The 26,750-nt window shown below is 37.2% G+C and overlaps 1 protein-coding gene across 3 annotated transcripts; it reads right to left on the bottom strand.

The window, feature by feature from the left end:
• Positions 1-394: 394 nt before the first annotated feature.
• Positions 395-26,372, bottom strand: LOC129722709 (uncharacterized). 3 transcript variants are annotated; one of them, XM_055676391.1, is made up of 4 exons: positions 26,215-26,372; positions 11,744-11,973; positions 1,148-1,278; positions 395-724 (listed from the first exon to the last, which is right to left on the bottom strand). In XM_055676391.1, the coding sequence occupies exons 2-4, from the start codon at positions 11,959-11,961 to the stop codon at positions 462-464; spliced, it is 612 nt and encodes a 203-aa protein (XP_055532366.1). In that variant the 5' UTR covers positions 11,962-11,973; positions 26,215-26,372; the 3' UTR covers positions 395-461. The 3 variants fall into 3 exon arrangements, with proteins under 3 accessions (XP_055532366.1, XP_055532365.1, XP_055532364.1); XM_055676390.1 differs by lacking the exon at positions 26,215-26,372 and adding an exon at positions 25,448-25,495; XM_055676389.1 differs by lacking the exon at positions 26,215-26,372 and adding an exon at positions 24,118-24,258.
• Between the last annotated feature and the right edge of the window lie 378 nt (positions 26,373-26,750).

Raw genomic sequence — 26,750 nt, 5'->3', positions numbered from 1 at the left:
CGTTTCAGGAAAAACTTAGAAATATTTTCATCATAGAATTAATACTAAAAGAAAATTGACATTCGATAGAGTTATCTCTATCAGATTGGAGTTCATTTTATTCCATTTCCAAGCGAAAATTGGAAGGTATTAAGTATTCAACGAATAATATTTTAGCATGTTATCTTCAATCAATCCTATCTAAAAGAGTCAATTTTGTGAGGAAACATTTTCACTCTGTACAGAACTATGATATATTCTCCTCAGAAGTGACATTTGTTTGGAAGCCCTTTGACTTTTTACATTTATTACTGTTTTAAATAATATTATGAAGTTCAGATCGATGTGTTACGACCGTTATATGTTGTTATTTGTCATTAGTTGTAAACAATTCAAAAATAAAACAATATCAAAATCTCAGAAATCAGAAATTATATTTATTGAAAAATATAAATTGAGAAAAAATACTTAATAACACATTACTAAATAAAAGGTGGTAGATCACAATTGCATAATGTCCCGCCTTCACCCATTTTACACCAAACTGAACAAAGTTCATCCCAATTTGGCGTTGTAGTTTGGACGCCGGAGTCGGTGGCTGGGTCGGAGAGTTGATCACCACCGCATCGGCTGCAACCGTTCAGCTGGAACTTGGCAACCGCACAGAACATGCTGCATACTTCGTTGCGATCCTGGAAGCTACCATTAGCTTGTGTTTCCATCGCACAAGCACATTTTTTGGTACCTGTAATAAAGTTGTGGATTTTCAAAATAATAGATTATTTTCACATAGGTCGAAAAAATTACAAATTAATGAAAAGTTCTGTTTACAGAAATTGTCGATAGATACTTTCGAATGTTTCATTATTTGAATTTAACAAAAAGATGGCTACGTTAATATTGTTGAAATGTTCATTTTTGTGCTGTAATCCAATATATTGAATTGATCGAGGTTAAGCACTTGACAGTTTAATATATTTCAAAGATTCGTTTATCATTAGGACGGTTAGTTTTTTATAGTTAAAAAAATTGACGATTACGCGTAACTATTGATCGAACGTGACGTGACGTGAACGTGAAAATTGTCTCAGATATCAATTTAGCACTTTAACTTTTCAATAATACACAATGCGTGGTAGTGATAATCTAAATAATAGGAATGACTTACCGAGGCCTTGTCCACACAACGTTGGACATAATTCATATTCAACCTTACTAGATATTTTGAATATATTCTCCGTGCTGCCATTCACCCGCTCTAAGCAGGCTGGCCCACAGGCCGGTCCACCGTATCCCGATCTGAGAAAAAAATACAAAACAAAATAACAGTTTTTAAATTACTGATTTTATTATTTCAATTCACTTAGTTGGCTGTTTAAGTTTATTTTATTATGTTATGCTTTTTTCGCTGATTCGCAATGTTTTTTTTTTTCTCGTCGTGTGAATAATGACGCTACATGTTATAATATAACTTTTTTTTTCAATTCGTCAAATTATGGGGAACTGTTGCATTGTTTATCTCAGCCCATATATTTATCTTATACAACATGAAAACACAATTTAAAACAGGAAAAAATGCATATTTTCTAACTATACCAGCCTACTAATCCATGGAATGGATTCTTCTTGGTTCACTTTAGATTTCTCATAAAGTAAAATCCCCAAAATCTCACTCAAAAGCTTTAAATTTGATATAATAGTCGGGCATCTGCACATCGAAAACACATTTATTTTAATCACCTACCTCAGAAAACAAAATACGGCTACAACGGGACTCGTTCAGCAGCCAACCAAAGTTTTTTCATCATTAGCAGACCACTCTTTATTTTAATTGCTAAACAAAATCACTCACTACACTAAGAATACTTTTATCTTTAAAATGTTCACCTCAAATTTCCAAAAACAAGTTTTCATTAAAAGAATTGTATGAGAAACTTTTAGAAATCCTAAATTTCAACTGTATGTATTTTCATCTGTTTTCACTGCGTTTGAGATAATCAAAAGTTGCAAAATCAGTTTCTGTTAATACGAAAAAAATACACTGAAAATGTTGGATTATTCCGGCATAATTGACAACTACAGCAGATACCAAGGAAACCTACTTTGCGGTTACGTTCATTCATGAAAGTGTGATTCATTCATAATTATCAGTGCGATGGTTATGGGGGCGTCGTGAGATGAATAATTGAGCAGTGATTTAAGTTTTGAGATGAATATGGAAGCGTTGTGGAAAATGGTTTGTTTTACAAAATTCAGGATTAATTTAGCTAAGTTTACTAAATTTCCAATGCATGTCGATTCTATAAAAGCATGTAAACATATTTTGTTTATTTGCTCAATGATTTCGTGAAAATTTGGTGTTTAATTCGTACATTCTTAGTGAATATCGGCTTAATGAGATAAATAATGGATCAAATACTCTATATCGAATCTTATTTTATTAAAAATTCGTTAGATTTTTATTAATATTCCGCACATGATTCACTTCATTTTGAAGTACCGTACTTTGAAGTATATATTTTTATTGTTCAAATTAACGATTTAGTTGTCACAATAGAAATTATACCGTAAAGCGACATGAACAACGAAGATGATGCCATTAAAATCCGGATATACGATTTGCCTATCTAGGTGAAATCGATCCGCATGCAAATGGAGTCATATCGACTAGTCGTATCCATCAAACACAATAAATGAAAAATGGGTGTATTTAAGGGGTTATATGCCTTTTTAGTTTCCAAAAAACTGGAAAAAAATTTATTACATTATCTTCAAATACAACATCTTGATAACATTTCCACAAATTTTCACAAAGATCTGAGCAATAGGAAGAAAGTTAGAGCGATTTGCAACGCGCCTCGCCACGGCCGCGTGAGCTAAACTTGAAACTTCACACGCGATTATCTCGGAATAATTTTTTCCGGAAAATGACGGATCCTGATTGCGGGAAAACTTCTGAACCGATTTCCTTCATTTTTTTTAAAAGTTTCGTTATAAAATTCGCCGGTCCTTGAACGATCGCTTTTTGAAACATACAGTTACATTTTGCCGCAAAAAAATTTGTAATGCATTTTTTAGCGCTCAAAACGTGCAATTTTTGAGAAAAACGTTCCCGTTTGCACTGAAAACAAAATACTCATAAAAGCGATCGTTCAAGGACCCGGCACACTTCTAAACTAATGAAATAAACGAATTGAAGAAAAATAATTACTCGCTCCAGCAAATTATTGTGCTGTGTAAAATATGTTTATAAAAACATATTTAGCATATGTTCATAAAAAAGAGTCAACTAATTTTATCAGAGCTAAATCCTCAGAGCTAAAAACCTCCTTTGTCATTTATTTAAAAAATATGTGATACAGTGATGTTTCGATTATATCACGTTTAAACCTTTTTTATATTTGAAACGACACGTTTATTACATTTCGTTCATTTGAATGTAGGAACAAGGGTTTTGTTCTGTATATCATTAAAACAATATTTTATGTTCAGTTTGAGCTTGAACGACCGTATGTTTCGTAGTTGCTCCTCTGTAATGGATCTGAGCTAGTAAAGTTGCACAAAGAAGCACCATAAGATGGCTAATTTGGGATAAATTTATCTTCAATGTACAACAACTCTGTAGCTTCCGATTTTTGTATAAGATCGATAACGGTGCCGACTACGTCCTTTTTTTTGTTAGGGAATTAGAATTACGTTGTCCATTGATGTGAACTTTTGTAATAAAAGTTCACATCAATGGACAACGTAATTCTAGTTCCCTAACAAAAAAAAGAGAGGTATTTATTTTACTGTGTATGATTGTTTTCTGAGATTTAGTGTGAGGGAAGGGTCGAGTAGGGAAATGGGAGCAGTCTAAGAATGAGCCCATGCGTAAAAGTTCACCACCGGACGGTCTGATTCTACTGAGATTCGATCTCATGACCAATCACATGTCAATCAAAGTGGACTCTGTAACCTAGAGGCTACAATCGCCCAGTTCAACATGCATACTCTAAACTGTTCATTAATGTATTAATTAACGTATTTATTAACAAATCGAATTATGGTAAACCATACGGGGTAACGGGGGTATTTTGGCCCACTTCTTGGTTCTTATTACGGGAGTCACTTCACGGTGAAATAAATTGCACTCTCACGCTCACTCCACTTTTTAAGACCTATTTCCGATTCCGTCTAAAGTGAGGTGACAAAAAATAGCTCCGTGAAGTGAGATTGGCAGAATAAAGTGATGTGAGAATAGGACAAGTGAAATGAGGGAGTTTCTCAGCTCGAAAATTTCCCAAAAAGTCGATTGCGCTGAAATTGTGTATGAGGACATTTTCCAAAAAGACGAAAATGTTTGCGCCCTACCACTAAACGAATTTCGAAGGTAATTTTTTTCCCTCACGTTCCATTGGCCGCAGCTCAAAAAATTATAAGTCCCAGAGAGTCGATTTTTTTTCAAAAAAAAAAAATTGATTCGTTCTGTTACTGGAAAATAAATTCGATAGATATATTATCATTAAATCACAAATCAATCGATTTTTATACCTCCCCCATCTTCACCGTTCAAAATGGTCGTGGAATAATTCCACGCGAAACGTCGCTTTTTCCGTTTTCACTTCAGTGATATGACACTCATAATAACCCAGATTTCACGGCAGATGTCACTTTGCGACGTTTTTTTTCTCTTAGGTGAGTCCCGTAATAGAACTGTATTCACTTCACTCCGATTCCACCGTAAAGTGACTCCCGTAATAAGCACAATTTTGGCCTATCCGGAATCATTTTACGCATGATAAATTCAATGAATATTAGAAAACTATGAATGCATCTTTGAAAAAAAAAAACATACTTAGTAATCATACTACATTTCAGTATTATTGTTTTATAGTAGCATTATTTTGGAATTAGTTTGCACATATTCAAAACTTTGCCTGAGTCGACCCAAAGTCAAAAGGAAGTGGTAATATTTAAGTCATCTTCCGAAAGCTATTGTAACATATAGGTATGCTGCCAGTTTATTGTTGTAGTAACATCAATGAAATACCATAGAAACAGTTTTGCCTTTCTCCTGTCCTAGGTTTTACTCTAACAATTTGGAAAAAGTTAAAATAGTAGTTTAGGGCATGGCCAAAATATGTCTGTCTCTGACTAAAGCGAACATATTTTGGCCATGCCAATTTTTGAGCTTTGGTACGATAAAGCAGATATTTATGTTGTAAAAACCGTGTTTTCTTTAATAAATTGCACAATTACCTCCTAAAGCTGACCAAAATACCCCCGTTACCCTACCAAAACAATAATGTCTTCAAATAACAATTGATGTAGTTTATTTTTCATGTATATATTTCGAAAAGATAATAAAAAAGCTAAATCTGAATATCGTTATTTTCGTTTCCAAACTAGCTGTGATTGATATTTTCAGTTCAGAAATCATTCATCATGAACATATCGATTGCACTTTTCCAAAAGAATGTATGGGTCAAGGGTAATCAATTATGCCCCGATTTATCTCATAGTACCTCATTATAGAATTCTCGAACTCATTTCATGAAGTAAACGATAGAAATTTCACCAATAGTCATAGTGGTTTTCTTGAGCACATAAAAAAGCAAAGCAAAGCCTTGGTACTTACATTCCGATTCGGAACTCAACCTTCTGTTTATTATACACAGACTTCGCAGCCAACTGTTAATTTTTCAGGACAATTGCGGGGCCAGCGCTACGATCCTACTAACACTAATAGTCTCTCCCGAGCCGAGACTCGAACCTACGACAACTGGCTTGTTAGGCCAGCATCGTACCTCGAGACCAGCTGAGGGTCTTGAGCACATACCAGTACTTATTTTCTATAATTCTAGAATTATTATGTATAATACTGCTTGTACTAATTTCTAACATTCATTCAATAATCATTTGTTCCCTAAATTGCTGTAGGTTCGTTTGTTATCATAGATGGTATCAGAATTTGCAAAGAAAAACGCAGAGTGTCGAATGTTTTCCTCGTTTTGGGAAACAGCATAAATCCAAATTCAGATAACTAATACTATTTATCAAATACCTGATTCAAATATGATTTCGATTGATTCATATTCGGTTTCATTTTAGGTGGAAGTGCGTCGAAGCCATGAATGGCCGACTTTAGGCCACCCCGTGGTCAACTTCGAATTTTCAAATGCTTACCACTCGCTAATAGTTAATGCATCACTTGTGAAAACATATCATTATGTTTGTTATGGTGATAAAAACATAAAGTAGTGTTTTCATAGATAACGCATTAACTATTCCCGAGTCTAGTGACGCTGAAAATTCGTAGTCGACCACGTGGTGGCTTCTACACACTACCACCACAGACTAACAGACATAACACGTCGAACAAATTTTCAATAAAATCATCGTTTGGATGATTCCAGTACTTTACGTTAGTAACACTAGCACCATCTGCTGTCGTGTTCGCGCTGCGTCATGTATTTTGACATCAGCGCCAGCGTTACTGCATGTGTCAAATGGGGGACTACAAAATATGTATGAGATCGCATGACAGCGCCCCAGACGACGTTTTCGCGTGATGAGTGTTATTCGATTGAAAATTTGAAATGAACGTTTTTTGTGGCGATGGAGCTAGGCTCCAGAGTTACGTCTGTTAGTCTGTGCTACCACCTTTAACTTTCTTATTTTAATAAACTCTACTTACTGCGTTAAAAAATGCATCGGGTTGACTTTATTGGGCTCTTCGTGATGATAAATGTTGAAGTGATTTTAAATGTTATTCGCACCCACGCGAACTCCTTTCCTTTCTTCTTTTTCGTATGCAAAACCCAAACAAATATCACCAGAGTCGTCATCGCGAAAAGCCTAACGAACGTGAGCTCAACTTTTCTTTTATTTCCCTATTAGCTTAACTAAAACGTAACCGTAATTTAGGTAACGAGCGAAATTCAACTGTATACCAACATTATTATTCCAATATTTCATGCTATTTGCATAGGCACCAGCTGGGAAGGATGTGTACTTCTATGATTTGCAAATATGTGATCTATGTTGGTTACTATCATAGCAACCATTCCAATCACTTTACGTTAATCAAAGACGTTTCGCCAACATTTTTAGCAATATAGGTTTTCCAGAAGTTTTAAAAAATCAGATATTTTTGTATTCTAACACTTATTACATGAAATTTCGCATTGCTCGCGTGAGGTTTTTTGAGATACGAAAGACAAATGCAACCTGCATTTTATCCAGATAATTTTTGAAACTAACTACGCTGCATCAGTTAAAAAAGTAAATTTAAGAAAATATATTCCCTAATTTTGCAATAAATACTCGTAAGATATAAGTTTTCACCAAGCAGTATTTTTTATCTGCAGCTGACGGTAATCAAACTGAATAATTAGTTTGCCTAACTAAACAACATTAATAATTATGGAAAGATGTTTAGGAACGCCAGATTTCTTTTTTGGTGGATTTACAACAATCTTAATCTTAAATCGGACAGCTTAAATCAAACAAATGAACCTTCGACATTTTTTGTCTACTAATATGTTGTTATTAGAAAAAAATGAGTTTTTCCATACAAATTTGAAATGCAATGCACCATGCGAAGATAAAACAAATCGACTAGTCCACAACATCACGCCTATCGCAACTCACTAGTCCCGTATTAAAGCATGCTAAGGCGTCGTACACAAATTACGTAACGCTAAAAACCTAGATTTCAGACCCCCTCCCCCCCCCTATGTAACGATAAGTAACGTTCGATATGACTCCCCCCCTAAAATTACGTAACGCTGGACAACCTGTCCCCCCCTCCAAATTTACAATTTTGCGCAAACATCACAGTTACGTAACGATCTCAACTAACCCCCCCCCCCCCTTCCCCACTATGCAACAATAAGTAACCCAGACTTAACCCCCTTAATTTATTCTTATTGTATAACTGATCACTGCAACAAGAGGACGGTTGACTTACTGGAAACTGGCTCGATAGGGACCATTCCTAAACCACGTGGTTATAACCAGGGGTGACGGGGGGGTTTGTCAAAAGACCACGAAAGACCACGCACGTAGGTGGTCTTTTTTCCTGACTTCTAATTCATCGTTACCACCAAGTCAAGAATCAAGCTTTTGAATTTTAGAAGTATGAAATGTACACTGAATTCTGTTTTTACGCGACTTTTTTCTGCGTGATTTTATTTTACACGATTTTTTTACGCGATTTTCTTGAAATTACGCGATATGTGAAATTACTAAATTTATTAGTTTTAAATTATTAAATTCTTGAAATTACGCGATAACGCGACATGAAAAATGTTGTTTATGAGCCAAGATGTAACACACATACATACATATACATACATATACATACAGACACATACACATACACACATATACACACACACTTACTACATAGCGATAGATTTTGTAACGACGCGATCTTTTTTATACGAATTGCTCCAAATTATGCGAATTTTACGCGAGTTGTTCAAAATTACGCGATTTTTTATACGCGATTCTTTTTTGCGCGCACGCATCAATCACGTAAAAAGAGAATCCAGTGCACTAAAAGTTTAATAATAAAAATGTAAAATTTTAGGTGAATTTCTGGCACTTGACAATTGAAAAAACCATGTGGTTAAAGTCGCAAGGGGAGGGGAGGGTTGGCCAAAAGACCACGAAAGACTACGGGGGGGTACGGGGGGTATAAAAACTGATCAAAACATGACTACGTGGTTTAAGAACGGCTCCACAGATAAACCCAAGTGTAAAAGTCTCTCTGGTACCGAACATTCATTTCATTCTACTGAAATTCGAACTCGTAGACCATTCGCTTGTCAAAGCGGACTCTGTAACCTTGAGGCTACGAGGCTATGTTTGTAAATCTCAATAAGGCCGTTGCATTTTTTTTTCAGTGTTATGTCACTCCCCCCCCAAGAATGTTGAAAATTAGAAGGGAACGAAAAAAAAAATTCAATCCGTTTTGTTATTATTTTTGTTTTTTTTTTTTATTGTTATTATTGGTTCAACTCTCCCAGCTGGTCTCGAGTACAGACGGTGTTATAAACAGATACGCGAAGAGTGAGGTCGAAAACTCCAAGTGAACCGTCAAATCGAAGCTCCAAGTGTGCAAAGTAAACAAACTCAGGAGTGTTACTTTTCGTACAGAATGTGTATTGTAATCAGTATAAATGTTGTGAACCATGTGCAATTATGGTTTGAACGGAAAATGTGTTCGTTATGCTGGTATTATGAGTGAGGCATTTAAAATTTAAAAAATGTATAAACAAGCTTTGAAACTCAGTACCTTACAATGTTTCGGAATTTCATTACACTTTCCAGTGCGTATGAAAAGTCATGCGAAATTAAATGTGGTTGCCAGAATTGTTTTCAAAAGATTATTAGCACAGGGTTGCCATTATTACAGCTTTTCGCTTTGCGTATCTCTTTATAACACAGTCTCTAGTCGAGGTACGATGCCAATGGAATATAGAAAAGTACGGAGATGGTTTGAGTCTCGGGTTTAAAGGGCTTCTCTTTTGTTAACAGTGATGACGTAGAAGTCAAAAAACAATGTCCAAAAATAAATATCGGTATTTTTTTTCAAAAAATTTTCACAAATTATGACAGTTTACGGCTGAGAATGGCTATTTGCGTCGTTAAACAATGCGGAATACCGTTTAAAATGTCATTTGCTCGTTGACCGAGAACTACGTCACAACCCCAACACGTGCTTCTGTTTACCTTTTTTTCGTCACTAATACAGACAAATGTCTTCTTGTTCCTCACCTTGTATACCTCATTGGTACGATGCTGGCCTAACAAATCAGTCATCGTAAGTTCGAGTCTCGGCTCGAGAGAGATTGTTATTGTCTGTAGGATCGTAGCGCTAGCCCCGTAATTGTCCTGAGTTTTATGTCTTTCCCAATTAACCTCGTGATAACTATATAAATAACCCGTCACACACTACAGCGGATATCATGTGATATCACCAATCCCGCGCGACAACTAGATTTATGGATTCTGATATCAAGATACGCGATATCACATGATATCCGCTATAGTGCGAACAAGGCAAATCACAATGATTATATGGTCTTAAAATTGATACATGTGATTACTCACCATATATGATCAATTCACTACATACATGACCTTACTCTGTAACAAGCCAGTCGTCGTATGTTCTAGTCGCGACTCGGGAAAGATTGTTAATGTTAGTAAAAACAACTCCATAACCCCGCAATTTTACTAATAGTTGGCTGCAAAGTCTCTGTCCCATGAAGAGGAGGATCAAATTGTCGCAGCGTACCTAATGTTGGCACCTAAGCTCAGATACTAAGTAATGCTTGCACCTTCAATCAGATTAGAGTGAAAGTAACTCTTGATATCGATATCGTTTAAGAAGTCGTCTAGTCCATACATAATAGTACTTATTCATTAGGTATTAACTTTAAAATTAAGCTGTACTGTATTTAGGTCATTGTGCATAAAAGGTACCGTGGAACGAGGTGAAATTAATCAGTAGGATAGATTATATCACCTGAACATTCGTGATAAAAAGTACTGACCAAAAAATACCGATTTTACAACACTAAGTAATGTTTATGTATTCTCAAATACAACTTTGAAAAGATTCGCATACCTGTAAACTTAACCCGTGGCAATTGCATACATTTTCGATGAGTATCTCTTACTCCGTCAAAACTCAATCAAATTTGATCAAACAATTTTCAAAATGTCAAAAAACTATTCAAATTACTTAAAGTGAGTTGAATTAAGAGTAAATTACATTAAACTTGAAGAACTGAGGAAAGTTTGATAAAATCACAAAAAAAATCAACAATGATTATACCATATCATTAATGTAATACTGTTGATTTACTTTACAAAAATTACAAAAATTTCAATTCCAGAGCTAGTTTTTACCTTGTGCAACAAACCGAATTAAATTTGGCCGAACGATGATCAAATAGAACAATTTCATCTCGTGAGCCGAAGTGAATAAATGTTAACCCGAAATCGTAATTTTTATTTCTGAGGTAGCTGTGAATTTTAATTTAAAAATCATCATTCGCCATGTACATATCGAATAATAGCACGTTTCCAATAGAATGCATGGATTTCATGGATGATCAATTCCTCCCCGATTCATCTCATAGAACCTTTTAGAGTTCTCAAATGTATTTTATAAAGTAAACGATAAAAATTTCACTAGTATACATTGGGGTTTTCTTGGGCACATTCCAGTACTCATTTCAATAGATATTATATTTCAGTAAAAATCAACATGAAGCGAGTTATTGGGAAAATATTATGAAAAGTTATCAATTTCGCCCCATTCCATGGTACTAGGTTTAAGAGATTGACGTCAACGGCAGCCGTGCATCCTGTCAACGAAAAGTAGGTAGGATTACCTGTGAACTTGACATATTTGTATGTAGGTATATGACTGAATATGAGAGAATATGCACTAATTTATAACACCAGTACTGCACATTACCATATCTACCAACCATGATATAACTTTAAAAAACCATTAATCACTCTTACACGTCATTATCACACATATCGAAATATCATGGTCAGGGCACACAATTTAACTTTTCCCATTTAGATCAAACACTTTTCTCGTAATTCTATTTGTCACAAGCAGTAGACCATTACTGTTACTAATTAATCTTCCAGCGTAGCGCATGTAAAATAGCGTAGTGGAGACATATATTCCAGCCCTGCATGTTCAGGCAACTGTTTCCAAACTTATTTCGAAGGATGTAACACTTACCCGCAGAGTTGTTGGCAGGTCAGCTTCCAGTTCACAACTATGCTTTTTCCAGCCGCATCTTCAGTTTTACTAGTGGAGGCCATGACTTGCGAAGACTGAGATGATAATTTCCAGTGATTTGGTGGTATTAGTGTGGCCTGTAATGGATCTTGCGCAAAAACAGCATCCCACCCAAACAAGTCATGCGCAATCAGTAGCAGAAGGATTCCCCGCAGCATGGCGATTGGTGTCTGCGGAGGACAGGAAATAGAACACAGCGTAATATAAGTGAAGGTGTCGATTGGTGTGAATGAGGGGGCGTGGATAATTTGATTTAACTAGACCAGGTAGTTTAAATTTCAAAATGTTCTTACTTTCTGACTCACAAAAATTCAGAATTTTGTTTTCTTGAGTAACATTTTTGAAGAATCTAAAAGTCAGAATAAAAAAAATAAATACACCAATCTTTGTTTTTTTTTTTCATTGGTCACAAAGTGTCGGTTAATCGATTATACATTGAGGGTTTACTTGAATATGCTTACAATAGAGTATTGTATGAATTGTACCTACTTCCAACAATTTCTTCATGATTCTTGATTATCGAAATGAAAACATGATGGAGATACTTCAATTGGAGAGCTTTTGTATGATTTGAAAAAGGAATGACGGATCAGACTCAACCTTTTGAACCCTGGAAAGATAGTTTGCGTCATTTTCTCGTTTTTTCTTAATCAATAAAGAAATATCAAAACCTAAATTCTGTTTTTTGTTGTTTAATAATGTGTTAACACCATAATGACCATGCATTGGTAATTTATGAAGGAAAATTTGCAATTTCAATTGTTCAAAAGTCGGGAGTCAATATGACGCATGATTATCCTTTTACGTATATCAAAATATGATTATCTTTCCAGGATTAAGTCGGATGAAAATATGTATACACTTTTGTTATGAAAATTAAACATTTTCCCCTGGAGAAGAGATCAATTCTTGAAGTAAGCATTGTATTTTGGTGAAAATATTACAGAACAACGCTTGGCGTAGTAAAATAACGAAGATGAACACAAATTACAAAGAACACCATGCAACCACAATTTGCTTATAATATTGCTATCCTTTATTAAGCTGATTTTCAGGCTCAGGTTGCTTCGCCGTTCTAATTTAGTGTTTTTTGAATGGTAAGGAATTATTTATTTAGTACCTAATGGCAGAAAATAAGCTAGTACTGTTTTTCAATAAAAACTAGCGTTTCTCCTGGTAAGGTATAGCAAACACTGTAAAAATTATTTCATACTTTTCGCATAGTTTCTTATTTCTACAGTCTTACTGTCTGATTGAAGGCCTGGTTAGCAGTTGGATGAATATTCAATTTTCACTATCCATTGAACTCAAAGGTTCGCATAGTATGTAATGAGTTTGCTCAATGATTATCGAATTAATCGAGAACAATTGGGAATTGCAATTAAACAAAAAAAAATCGATCAAGCATGAACATAAGAAGTTCATTTTTTGTGGAACCCGAGCCCGACCCAAATCTGAGATTTTTTCGGTTAAATTTTGAATTTGCTTTTCTATATCAATTCAAGCGTGTTCTAAGCCCAAAGCTTAGAACCTTGAACTGCTTTGGAGTTTCAGTGATTTTTATAGTTGCGTGTTATTAGACATCATCATTTTTGAAGTAGAATACTTCTCTCAGGAAGTTCGGCTACATAGGGATGTGAAATGAAAATCTAAAACCGAAAAAAGTGAAAAATATGTCCAATTTCAAATGCTAATAAATCGGTTAGTATTCGATGGATTTCCTTCGTTCTTGCAGCAATAGATTGGAAAATCTTCTAAGATTCTTCCCAAAACAAGATAATTGTAATTTTATTATTCACACTATTGTATTATTGAAAATAGTCAAGCCTTGTCAAAACGAAAAATTCGACCTCTGATTGGTCGTTATATGCTTGCTTCCCAAGCACGGTCGACAGGATCATATACCTTGCAATTGAAAACATGCTATTTGGCCTATATAAGAGCCTGTTCCAGCCGGAGCCGCTCATAATAGTTCTGGACAGCGACAACAGCAGTCCTTCCTTAGCAGCAGCACATTTGCCTGTGGTTGGTCACCACGTCTCAGGAGCAGCGCGGTTTTGACGTTGGACTAACGTCTATATCGAAGTTAGGCTCCTGAATTTGAAAATCTAGTAATCCAACCAGGGAAAACCAGGGAAAAGTGGTCAGGTTTTGAGCGCTTATATATCAGCCATTTCTTTTAAGAATTTCAAGGTTTTGGCATCAACCGATCAGAAATTCTTTTACGGTTGAATTTATGTAACAAAAATAACCTATTGTTCGAGATACACTATTGAAAAATTGATAAATCACATCGATTGTCTAAATCATACCGAGCAACCAATCACTACCTCTCTTCACAAGCACAGTCGACACTAACGGATACAACCGATCTGACTTTGTAAGCAGTCTCGCAGCTTTCAACCAATAACGAGCTCGCTTTCGGTAGCTGCAACAGGTGTTTCAACACCGTTTTAAAATGCTTCTTTTATCATTACCACTGAACAGATTCTAAACACCAATGGCTTGATTGATAGGGGAAATATTGCGCAAGATTGTCATATAATAATTGAAATATGTTTTCGATACTAAACTAGATAAAAGTTATGTTAAAAGTCGTGCACATTCAACCAATCACAAGCTCGCTTGTCCTTTGCTCGCGGATGGATTTTTGCATTTGGCTATATAACAGCCTGCGTCGTCTCATAGCAGTCATCAGTTACCAAGTGGAAGGCCACTAGAACGGTCCTGAATAATCAGCAGCGGTGGCTGATTCCAGTGGCGAAACTGAGCTGCAGCAGAACCAGAGCGGTGGTATCAGGCAGCAGCGGCGGAGGTAGTGGGCGGCTGCATTTCTTCATTTAGTTCGGTTCCCCTTCGATCTGAGTTGGACCCCACCAGCGGTAATCCAATTCAGATATCGTTGGGTGAAAACAGCCAGAATCTGCACGAGCCAGCACCGCCACTAGGAAAGCTACCGCCATTTAGTGTGTGTGCAGTGTGCATATATAGCGTATGTGCATCTGCATTGCTATGACATTTGCGATGATAGGGATGGCGCTGTTGCGTGTGTATGGCTAGCTATAGCGTGTGTAAGACATTAGCATGGGTAGCATATTATGGCTATTGCGTGTATATCTTCAGCGTGTGTACGGATAGTTATAGCGTGTGTGTGGATAGTTGCTGCGTGTGTAATGATTAGTTATAGCGTATGTATGGATAATAATAGCACATGGTTGTATAGCTTATGCGTGTGTATAGATAGTTGTATGGATAGCTTTAGCATGTGTGTATAAAAAACTATAGCTACAGCGTTTGTATGAATAGTTTAACCGTGTGTATAAATAGTTATAGCATGTGTGTGGATAACTACAGCGGGTGTTTATAGAAGATTATTATTGTCATTGAAAATATTAAAACGTCTTAACGAACACGGTTGTGAATTTGATTTTACAGCAGCGATTTTAACTTCTTCAGCCAGTCTTTATTGATCGAGGGAAAATTACTGCCTATGAATGAACACTTATTTACTAGAAATTTCATTTAGATCAAAACAGGTTCTTTTTAGTATCATAAATTATTGATAAAAAGAGTTGCAAGTTTTCTTAATGAGCATTCATTAAATTTTCGTTTTTGTTTCTCGGTGCGCGGTTTTGATTTTGTTTCTCGCACACAGAGAAAGAAAGAAACGGCGCCAATTATATCTGGTAGCTTACTTTCTAAAGTATCTTAATAACTAAGAGCAAATTTTTTATCCTCGCTGCCGACTACGAGCTGAAACTAAATCTAACTTAAGCTAGAATGTTTTGCATGAAAAACACTGATTTGTTGTTTGATGGTTTTCCATCGCCATAGGTAAGCAGCATATTGAATATGTTCCGCTGCTGGGCCAAGATATTACGGACTGGCATATTGGGTTGTCTCCCTCGGGGCCTGAGAGTATCGTGCGGGTCTAGTTGCTGTTTCCGGATCCGGGGTCTTAACGTGTTCTTGTCGTTTGGTTGGATGTAGGCGGAAGGGGATAGGACTAAACTGGGGCGTGGATGGATTTCAGGAAAACGTATATAAGGGACATGTAGGATAGGTCACGGCTTGCCAAGACATCACGAACAGGAACAGCCGACTGCCTACCTTCGGCCTGCAGGGAAGCTATTAATCTAGACCTGGCGTCACGGTATACAGGGCATGACCAAACAACGTGCTCTATGTCGTGATAACCTTCACCACAGGCACAGATACCACTCTCCCCGAGCCCAACACGACGGAGATGCGCGTCAAATCTATAGTGATTGGACATAAGCCGGGACATCACGCAAATGAAATCCCGACCTACATCCAACCCCTTGAACCACGGGTTCGTCGATACCTTGGGGATTATGGAATGTAACCACCTTCCCAGTTCCCCCTTGGTCCAAGAATTTTGCCAACTGATGATCGTATTCTGACGTACAAATGCGAAAAATTCATTAAAGGCAATTGGTCTTTCATAAATATCACCGTTTGTTGCGCCCACCTTAGCCAAAAAGTCCGCTTTCTCATTACCCGGTATCGAGCAGTGAGAAGGGACCCACGCTAAGGTAATCTGAGTAGATTTTTCGGATAAAGCACTCAGATGTTCCCGTATTTTCCCCAGGAAATACGGAGAGTGCTTAACATCTTTCATCGATCGGAGAGCCTCAATGGAACTGAGACTGTCCGTAAAGATGAAATAATGGTCCGTGGGCATTTTTTCGATAATCCCTAGGGTGTACTGAATTGCAGCTAATTATGCGACGTAAACAGAAGCAGGATTATCGAGCTTATGGGAGACGGTTAAATTGTTATTGAAGATACCGAAGCCAGTGGACCCATCAAGAAGTGATCCGTCAGTGTAGTACATATTGTCGCAGTTGTAGGATCATTTTGTTTAGAAGAATATTACTGTCGGTAATATTACAGAGATGCGATTGCATCATATCCGATATTGAATTGAACAATTGTTCTTTTGAGGACAAATAAAACACTTAATTTGAAGAGTTAGTAGCTTTGGGTACCAGTAGCAGTATGGTAACAGCCTCAGCGATAGGTGCAGCCGTTACTTCCCTAAGGCCGATGTAATAAGGAAGTAAATGGAAGCGGCACGGCGGAACAGTTCGGGTGTTCTTAGACGCGCGTCATTTTTCGTACGATAGCGGCGGTATTAGCGGTAGATGCATTTGTCAACACTTACTCCAGTAAAGCCGTGTCTAATTTTCAATGTGAAAACACCTTTCTATTGTGTTGGCCGTGCGCATTAGGCCTCTGCCAGGCTAAACGCGATAAGCGGCGCGAACCGATACGCCGGCCGTAGGTTAATTTACAGCCGTAAGTAGAGCTGTGTAAAAGTATTCTACTTCAACCTTGCGGTCGTGGCTTTGCACACAACCCTCCTGTGATTTTTTTTCTACCGGTCAACTGTTCGCAATTCGTTGATCTCCAAAAAATCCCAAAAAAAATCGATTGGACGACACTGGCTGGGTTGCGTATTTGGGGTACAAATGGAGTCGAGTGGTTGTTCAGAAACGTTTGTGTTTTTTTGGTGTGCTGTGATGATATTTTCTCTGGCCAAAACACATACTTTTCATTGGTATCGTGTTTTGGAAGTAATGGAATCAGCTTTCATATACCTATTCTTATTCCTCGTTGAGCGTGTTTATTGTGGAGTAGAAGAGCCCCAAAAAAAATTTGTAGTTGTCACCTGTTAGCCATAATGGTGGTTCACTTCTAATGTGTACATGTGCATCTGTTGGTGACATGCAATCGTAGAATCAAGATGTTCTCAGCACCAAAAATAAATTTTATGTTAATGAAAATTAATCACTAGACAGAGAAAACATCTGTAAGAACTAGATTTTATGAAAATTTCATTGGTTTGTTTCAGTAGGTATTTTTCTATTGCTGTCAAAAAGCTAGATGTACTTTTAGAAAAACTGATTCATTTCTCATGAAGACCCATAATTTACTAACAAATAAACAGACTTCACGTCGACTTTTAGAATGCATCTCCTGATTCTACCAATCAACTGTTTGAAATTCGATGCTATGTAATTTTTGTGAGTAAGAAATGGAGTCGAGTAGTTGTTCAGAAACGTGCTTCGGTGTAATGTGAATGATGCTCTATTCGGCCTTAGTATTATGTTACTCCGAAAAAAAAGATCTTCATAATCGAATCACTGTGCTCGAACCGTGATTTACACGGTGACAAAAAAGTCCGGTCACACTTCTTTGGGGTCGCCTGTAGCCTACACGTTGCATCTCTCTGGTGCCATCTATATGTCAAATGAAAGGGTTAACTTTGCTGCCCAAAGTGGCAGAATTTCGTTTCTGTGCAGTTTGTTTACATTGAGTTGTGAGCCACGGCAGAGTTAAGAGCAGCTGTTACCGCTGAATATGTGAAAGGGTACAAACCCGGACACATATTCAAACACCTATGACCGCTCGGAATCAACCGGAAATTCGTGTACCGGACCATAAATCGGTACCTAGAGACCGGAGGCACCGAGGACAAGGCACGATCTGGACGACCAAGGTCTGTGAGAACTCCAAGGCTGAAAAAGATTATACGAGACCGGATTCGCCGGAATCCCGCCCAATCTGCACGGAAGCTGGCCAGGAACCTTAAAATGAACCGAGAATCAATCCGCCTGCTTCTGCGCAACACCGTACAAAAAACAGGTGGTTCTTGGGGTTACCAAAGCTACAAAGGACAACGGTCGCGGGAGTTGCTCGGTTGGCGCGCAGATGACGAGATTATTTTTTCGGACGAGAAGCTGTTCGTTTTGAAGCAAACAGTCAATCGCCAAAATGATCGAGTTTGGAGTGTGAGCCTCCAGCAAGCTTCTGCGGACAAGCTGAACGTTTCCCGGTTCCAAAATAAGACGTCAGTGATGGTTTGGAGAGCCATTTGCAAGAGAGGTAAACTGCCTCTTATTTTCATCGATAAACGCAGCGGTTACTACCTGGACACGGTTTTGAATAAAAATGTTCTGCCTCAAGCTGAACTATTGTTTGAAGACAATTACTACTGCTTCCAGCAAGATGGCGCCCCAACCCACACCGCAAAGGTTGTTCAGTCGTGGTGTGAGAAAAACTTGACCGATTTCATTTCGAAGAATGAATGGCCTCCGTCGTCTCCGGATCTGAATCCACTGGATTATTTCGTGTGGGGATACATGATGTCGAAGCTGAACGACTATAAAATAACAAATTTGGAGCAATTCAAGCGAGTTATCACGAAAATCTGGGACGAGATGTCGATGGAGCACGAGCGCGCCGCTTGCGACGACTTTCCGAGACGTCTGAAGCTGGTTCGATCAGAGAAAGGTGGTGTAATTCCGAGATATCGTCTGTGAAGTATCTTTATGAGTAACTGAATAAAGCTATGAAAGCCAGATTCAGATTTTCTTCTTATTCTTTGAAATATTGAGATTTTCCTGTGTGACCGGACTTTTTCGTCAACCTGTACTGCCGCTCATAGCAAGTCCGTCCCATTTGCGTTTTGGTGCTGACGAGAAAACAGCAATTGAAAATCGTAACGCTTTGGGTGATATTTGGCACTCAAATGCTTTTTCAATCAAGACCATCAACAGAAATTAGTACTGCAACGACGATCTAACACTTTTACATCATAAAACTTGTATAAACACCGAAATTTGACCAAAATTTGTTGAAAATCATAAGCTGGGACTCACATGCGATCACTTTTACGGCACGTAGCTAGAATGATAGCAAGTCAGTCCCATAGCCGGCTACGACCGGTGATGAAAAACAAACTACTGCAAATCAATGGCGGTGCTATAGCTTGCGTTTGGAATGAATCAATCGCTGGTCAATTCATAAATGACCTTCTCTCGTGCCTTATTGAACAAGTTTTTTTGTGAGAAGCATAACATAATGTACCAACTGCGCCGCTCAGAATAAAATTAGATTTTGTTTTTACATTTGATACTACTGATAAATTCGAAATCAGTGTAGGTAACTTATTCTAAATTTTCCTGAGAGCGGTCACACGTTCGTGACGGTGGACAGCTTCGACGTAGAAGTGGAAGCAAATATGAAAGCACAAATATAGCTTAGGAAAATGTTTGCTCCGTTAAAAAACAGTTAAGTAGCGTACCGAAGTATTTGATATGACTGACAAGTTCTTCAAAACGAAATTCACGACAATAATGTTACAATTCTGGCCCACGTCTTTACATAAAATACGGATAAAATACGAAAAGTAGTATTTACTCAAGAATGCTTTAACTAATAATACAGTGACACACCTGAAGCGTTCATTGTCAACAACCAACAGCTGAAAGAAGCTACTGGTGGAAACTTTGTCTTGAAGAAAACATTGTACTATCAGCTAGAGCCACACGATGTAGAACGTGTAAAATTCAATCAAACCTCCTATCGAATATCACTTGGTACATCCAATTCTAAACCTGAAGACCACAAGTTGTGGTAAATATTACATTTTTCATAATCATTATTGGCTGTGGGGTTAAATTGCGAAGATTTTTGCAAAAGGACCGACTTGCGATCACTTTTGCTATGGGACAAACCGACTTGCTATTTTTTTCATAGTTCCTCAGAACGAAGTATTCAAAAATATTTGTTCTATCGAAAGTAGACATAAGAAGGAATTGATTCCATAAATAAACTCAAAATTGACAAAAATGCAATTGGGACGGACTTGCCATGAGCGGCAGTGTAGATAAGAAAGAAGTAATTTTTTCCGACCTCTTGTCACTTTGTTTACATTATGTCTTGACTGTCAGTGGAATAATGTGTTACTTTTGTAATCGAGTGTTATCCGGAAAAATGGATCTCGAGCAGAAATATAGTGCTATGGTTGCCTTGTTCCGAACTGGAAAACGGCAGTAGGCCATAGTTCGTAAGCTGTCCGATTTATGTTTGCGCAGAAGTTTTGTAAACCGTACAGTCAATAGATACTTGGAGACCGGACGTACCAAAAAACGGTATGGAGGAGGACGTCAAGCAATGTGGTGACACCTGCCGGAATCCTCGACGTAGTGCCACTGAATTGGATTACGAAACAATTTCCAGGGTTCATTTAGAACTCAGAATGGTCGGCGAGTTCCCCGAACCAGAACCCTATGGACTTGGCCGTTTGCAGTATAATGGAACTCGAAGTCAGCTTGAAAAAAAAACATAAGGTGTCCTGAAACGACATCTAGCGATAACTTGGGATAAAATACCGTAAGAGCACATGCAGGCCTCGTGCAATGCGTTCCTCGATCGTCTGTATAACCTTTAAATAACGGAAGTGTTTTGAAGCCCCGTTAAAAGAAATAAACAAATAAATAAATAAATAATCCTCGATCGTCTGCGGCGAGTGGTTGAGCTCACGGGCAAAACAGTTGAACTTGACCAGTTAATCTTAAAAAAGTGATATGAGATAGTGAAATTCAATGAATTTGAAATAAAATGTTTTTGTTCTGATGAATTTATGCTTTCGTTTCTATTGCCATTTTTTTTTTACTTTGGCCAGTCTTCTATTATCTTTTGTTTCAATAAGGCAATCCACGGGTGACGTTTTTTTGTTTGTACGTTTGTTATTGTTGCTGTATTTCAAGCTGTAAAAACAAAACACGGCCAAAACCGAAATATTTTAATGTCGGCAATAATATCAAAAGTGATTTTATATTGTTGTATTCAGGATTGGCACTCGCGATACTAGAGCTACCGATCGGATAACATTTGTTTTTCACGCTTCTGGATCCGGATTGCATCCAAGTTAAGACCGATCGGACATACATAAAGCTCTCATAAGTTGAAAACAGACTGAAATCAGCTGATCGCATCTGTCTCGTGGATTGCCTTATTGCCAGTCTTTTGTTATCTTGGCCAGTCTCCTATTATTTTGCCATGAGCTTTTTGCCGAGATTTTTGTGTAGCTCATAGAACTTGACAATACACTTGCGAAATGCTTCTCGCTTCGACACCAGTTTGAAAAAAAAAATTAAACATACAAAAACAAAGCAAAAACTAGCATAAAGAGGAGAGAGAGAGAGCTTACACGTTCATACTCTCATTTCTCTCTGGTCGTGTCTGTTTTTGAGTAAGAGACTCTGAAAAAAATCCAAAATTTTAGTTGTCATCCGCTAGGGATCATTCAAATAATACATAACGCGCTCAGGGGTGGGGGGGGTATTCAGCGAAGCGTTATATTGCATGTGGCAAACATGTAGAATTGCGTTACATGGGGGTGGGTGGGTATTGAAAATTGCCAAATTCCGCGTTATGTAATATTTGAATGGTTCCCTATTGGCGTAAGTTTATTTTTTCATCGATTTTTATCATGAAATGACAGTTATGTATGCCATAAATCCACAGGACAAACTTTTTTGTATCTTTTGTACCGTAAACTGGGGTGACTTTGATCACCGGGGTGACTTTGATCACTATACCTCTTTTCTGAAAATGTGGTAAAAAAGCGCTCGTAGTGCTTGGGATTTGCCGTAATCTTCACTGATTGTGTGGATATATGTTCGCATTGCTACTATTCATGCATTTCCTGCTATTTAAAGAGTGTTTTTCATGCTAAAATATTATTTGAAAATAAAGTGTATTTTTGGCGATTTTTGTTGCATACAAACAATTGGTTCAAGCAGATTCAAAACAACAAGTTGCAATACGTAAAGTGTTTTTATTTTGTTCCCAGATTAGTTCTTAAGATGAACAAATATTATATAAATGTTGAGTCCCAATTTTCTCCACAGCGTATTACATATTTCTTCTTAACAAAAACCCAAGACGTGAAGTAACATGCAAATTTGGACAATTTCATAAGTCATATTCCTCGTGGACTAGTTTTTGACGATTTTAGACCACCTTCTCTCTCAGTGAATAATCATTCATATATATTCTAAAAAATTTTTATGAATCTTGGACATTCGCCATTATAAACTGTTCACGTAGAATGTGAATGGCCCCCAAATTGCTTTCCATATTTATAAACTCGTTTAAGTCGTTTAAGGCTGTTCAATTTAGTGAAAGTAGCAAAGTGTTACTCCAAATTTATCAAAACAATGAAGTGATCAAAGTCACCCCGGAATGATTATTGGTGTAAAATTTTTAGAGCATATTTAAAAACAGCAAAATTGTTGCTAAACTTTTGAAGTAGTGACTGAATCTTTTTCAATGCATGCCAGTACTTATTTTGAAAATATCAAAGAATATTGTTTTCAGTATATTCTGAAAATATTTGAGATACAATCAAAAAAGTGATCAAAGTCAACCCAGTTTACGGTACTTAAAATGGAATACTTATAATTGTATTGGTACTGTACTGTTCTCAAAGTGAAACAAAATTGACAAGTCTGATATCAGCACTCCGTCACCATTGTTAAAGAACAAATCTGGTTTACAGCAGGGCAGTAATCTGGGGCTCCTTATCTTCAGTATGCGATTCCAGACTCATTTACGTCGATGATCTGGTTTTAAATTTTTTTTTGATAACTCGTAGTGTAGATTGTTGTCGCTTACAGACGCTATTCGGTGTTATGATGTGAAATGTGAATTCCAAGACAATTCACAGAATTTGGATTGATTCAATTTCACTGGATTCGAAAATACAATAAGGCAATAATGAAATTCGGATTCGATTGAACTATTAAAAGAAACGTGTGAAGCAGAGTCGATTACATAAACGATCTTACATAATGCCATACAAAAAAAAAATGACAGTTACACTACTACACTGACTAGCTACAGTGGTGGAAAAAATTCATTTGAACGCAATATCTGTGTGAGATTGCTTACATTATAGGCAATGAATAGACAAATGCTATCTGTCAAAATTCATGGTATTTTGTCCGTGAGCGGAAAAAAACTTTCATTGACCAATAGGGTAACGGGGGTATTTTGGCCAGCTTTGGGAAGTGTTCGCACAGTTCATTAAAAACAAACACAATTTTTCAACATAAATACCTACTCTATTATACCATTGTGTAAAGCTAAGTGTCTATTTTAATATACACCGTTCAACAATGCAATATATTGGAAAATATCCTAGAAATATCAAAATTTCTACGAAGTAATAAAAACATATTTTGGTCCACCAAATTTTTACTTTGGCCCACCTTTATATCTACAGATGTGTATGGTAATAGTTCGGACTAATTATATTTAAGATCATCATCGGTATTTTTAGAGCAAATATAGTGGGTTTGAGGAGAACATCCTTCTGCTGTGAATTTTTGTATATTTTAGGCATCTAAAAATGAAGTGATTTGGCTTATAGCGGTTTGACAGGCATTCTCATACAATTTCATATCGTTAAATGTGATAAATTAAGAAGTAATTACCTGTAAATTGTCACAAGCTGCTTCTTTATTCACGTGCAACGGCCGAACGGTAATTAAGGGAGATGTCAAAACTTGGCATGGCCAAAATATGTTTGCTTCAGAAAGAGGCAAACATATTTCGGCCATGCGTTCAACCACTTTTTCAACTTTTTCCAACAAATTGGAGTATACAAACTGTTTCTATGACATTTTATTGATGTTACTACAACAACGAATTGTTTCAAAAGCATACATATGTTACAATAGCTTCCAGACGTTGACTTGTATATTACCACTTCCTTTTGACTTTGGGTTGACTCAGCCATGACTTTGAATATGTATGAACTAATTTCAAAATAACACTACATAGAGCCAGTTTTTCGCCGAAAATTATAGTGTAGTATGATTCTTAGGTGTGTTATTCAATGTTGCATGCATAGTTTTCTAATATTCATTGAATTTATGTTCATTGATAAAATGTTACCGGGTGGGCCAAAATATGCATGTGGGCCAAAATACCCCCGTTACCCTACCCAGAGCCAGATTTACATTTGTGAAGGCCAGGGCCCAGTTTTGAGTGGGGGCCCCACAACAAAACAAAACCGTTTTTTTTAACGTACGAGTACGAGATTTGAACCGGAGGTGCCAGATATTTTTGAAAGATGTCTGCGGAAATTCTTTCTTGATATCTGAAAAAATCCTACTGAAATTGATGAAAATCGATCCAAAGGCCAAAATTTGCACACAATTTGAGACTGCGCAAATATAAGGCGACCCTGACAATAATCTACAGAAACTAGGAAAAAACTACATACATCTGCGGTCAATAAAATCTGCACACTGACTTTGAAAATCAGCATTTTGCAAAGCACATCTGGTATCCCTGATTCGGACAAGTAAGCAACTGCAATGCTTAAAAAAACTTGTGGGTTATTTTCTTTCTCTGCTTTACCTCCCATGCGCGCTGGTTCAATTCAAATGGTGTGTTAATATGTGTCATTCCAAGAGAATCCAAGGTGAACTCTTTTGGATGTAGTTGTTATATTGACGCTCGCGAAAAACTAACACTGAAGGATTGGAATGGTCTGTTCAAATTTTCTTGCTGTAAATCGAACTTTTGATTGAGTCTCATTTTTGATTGAGAAAAAACTTTTTCTCGATTTGTGGGGGCCCCAAAAATATGGAGCCCAGGGCCCGAGTCTCTCCTTAAATCCGGCTCTGCCAATACCGTGCTCGTTCTACTTGAAAAACTCTTTCGCACGAGAAAGATTTTGTTACATACAGAGTTTTTGGATTAATTTCATGAAGTAATCGATAGATATTTCACTCATAGGTTTTCTTGGGCACATACCAGTACTTGTTTGTTTGTTTTTTTGTTAGTCATTTTTCGAATGAAGCGAGTTAGTTGTAAAATATATTTTTTTTTGTTCTCGCTTGTTTTCCATCGGTTTATTTCCGCCACTGTTGTTGTGCCATTCACGGACACCCGGGGAGGCGACTCCACCAGGACCCTAACTTACGACCCATTGATTAGCGGACCGGCGCCAACGGCTTTACTCCCTCATGCGATGGAAAGCGTGATCCAATAGATTTTTCGTCTCAGAAAATCTCCTGGTGTCGGCTAGGATTGAATCCAGACCCGTTGGGTTGGTTGTGAGTGGATCAAGCCACCCCAAACAAAAATCGACACCTATGTCGGCGTTGGCATTCGAACCCAGGCGTCGAGTGTGGTTGGCGGAGACGTTTTCAACCACACCTTAGTTGAAATATATTGTAATAAGTGATCTATTTCACCCCACTGGTTCAATGCATTGAAAACCTTTTTGAGAAAATGTTTGCAATGAAATTTAGAAATATTTTTTTCACTGTTTTGTGTCGCTTTAGACGGCATCCATGACACATGCGTATTTTCATGACTTCACACTACACTGTCTCGTAGATTTCCGTTTTTATCACTTGCCTTTTGTTATTTGTAGTACATGTTTCTTGTTAGTAACTGAAATGTTTATAAAATCACATCTGAAGTCAATCGTATCGGGTGTGTCAAAAATTGAGCAGTACATATATCATTGTTCCATTGAGACATGTTTTTTGACAAAATCTCATGACGAGACTAACCTTTTTACAATAATTTGTGTTTTATTTGTCAACCTTCATTGAAAAATTTTGGTCAAATTTAATGCAATCGCCCTTGTTAAAGGTTGTTAAGGTGTTAAATTAATATCCAATAAAAATTACTATTGATCAAACTTATCAAAACTATCTTAATATATTAGACTTCCTGTGCACAAACGATGATTCGCGGTCGTTTCCCAGGTCTCAACTAAATCGCGACACCCGTCTCACCCTGATTTTGTTCACCTGATAGGATTATCGCAACAATATTGCCAGCTGAAGATATGGACCGTCTCCACAATAGTGCTACACGTTTGCGTATTTCAATGAATGCACGATATGTGAGCAGGTATTCTAAACAATACACTTGCCAATATTGATATCAGCCGTAGAGAGACAAGTGGTGGTTAAAAGCTTACTCGAATGCAGTAACATGGTAATCTGGTCTGAAATGATTTTGAAGCCCAATTAAGGCACCATCTGTCGCGCGATGGATGTTTACGTTTGGTGATAAGAAACAATCAAGAACTATCTAATGT

Source organism: Wyeomyia smithii, chromosome 2, assembly GCF_029784165.1.
Source record: "Wyeomyia smithii strain HCP4-BCI-WySm-NY-G18 chromosome 2, ASM2978416v1, whole genome shotgun sequence".
Taxonomy (NCBI): Eukaryota; Metazoa; Arthropoda; class Insecta; order Diptera; family Culicidae; genus Wyeomyia; species Wyeomyia smithii.
The sequence above is the reverse complement of the archived record's forward strand: the minus strand, read 5'-3'. Positions and strand labels throughout refer to the sequence as shown.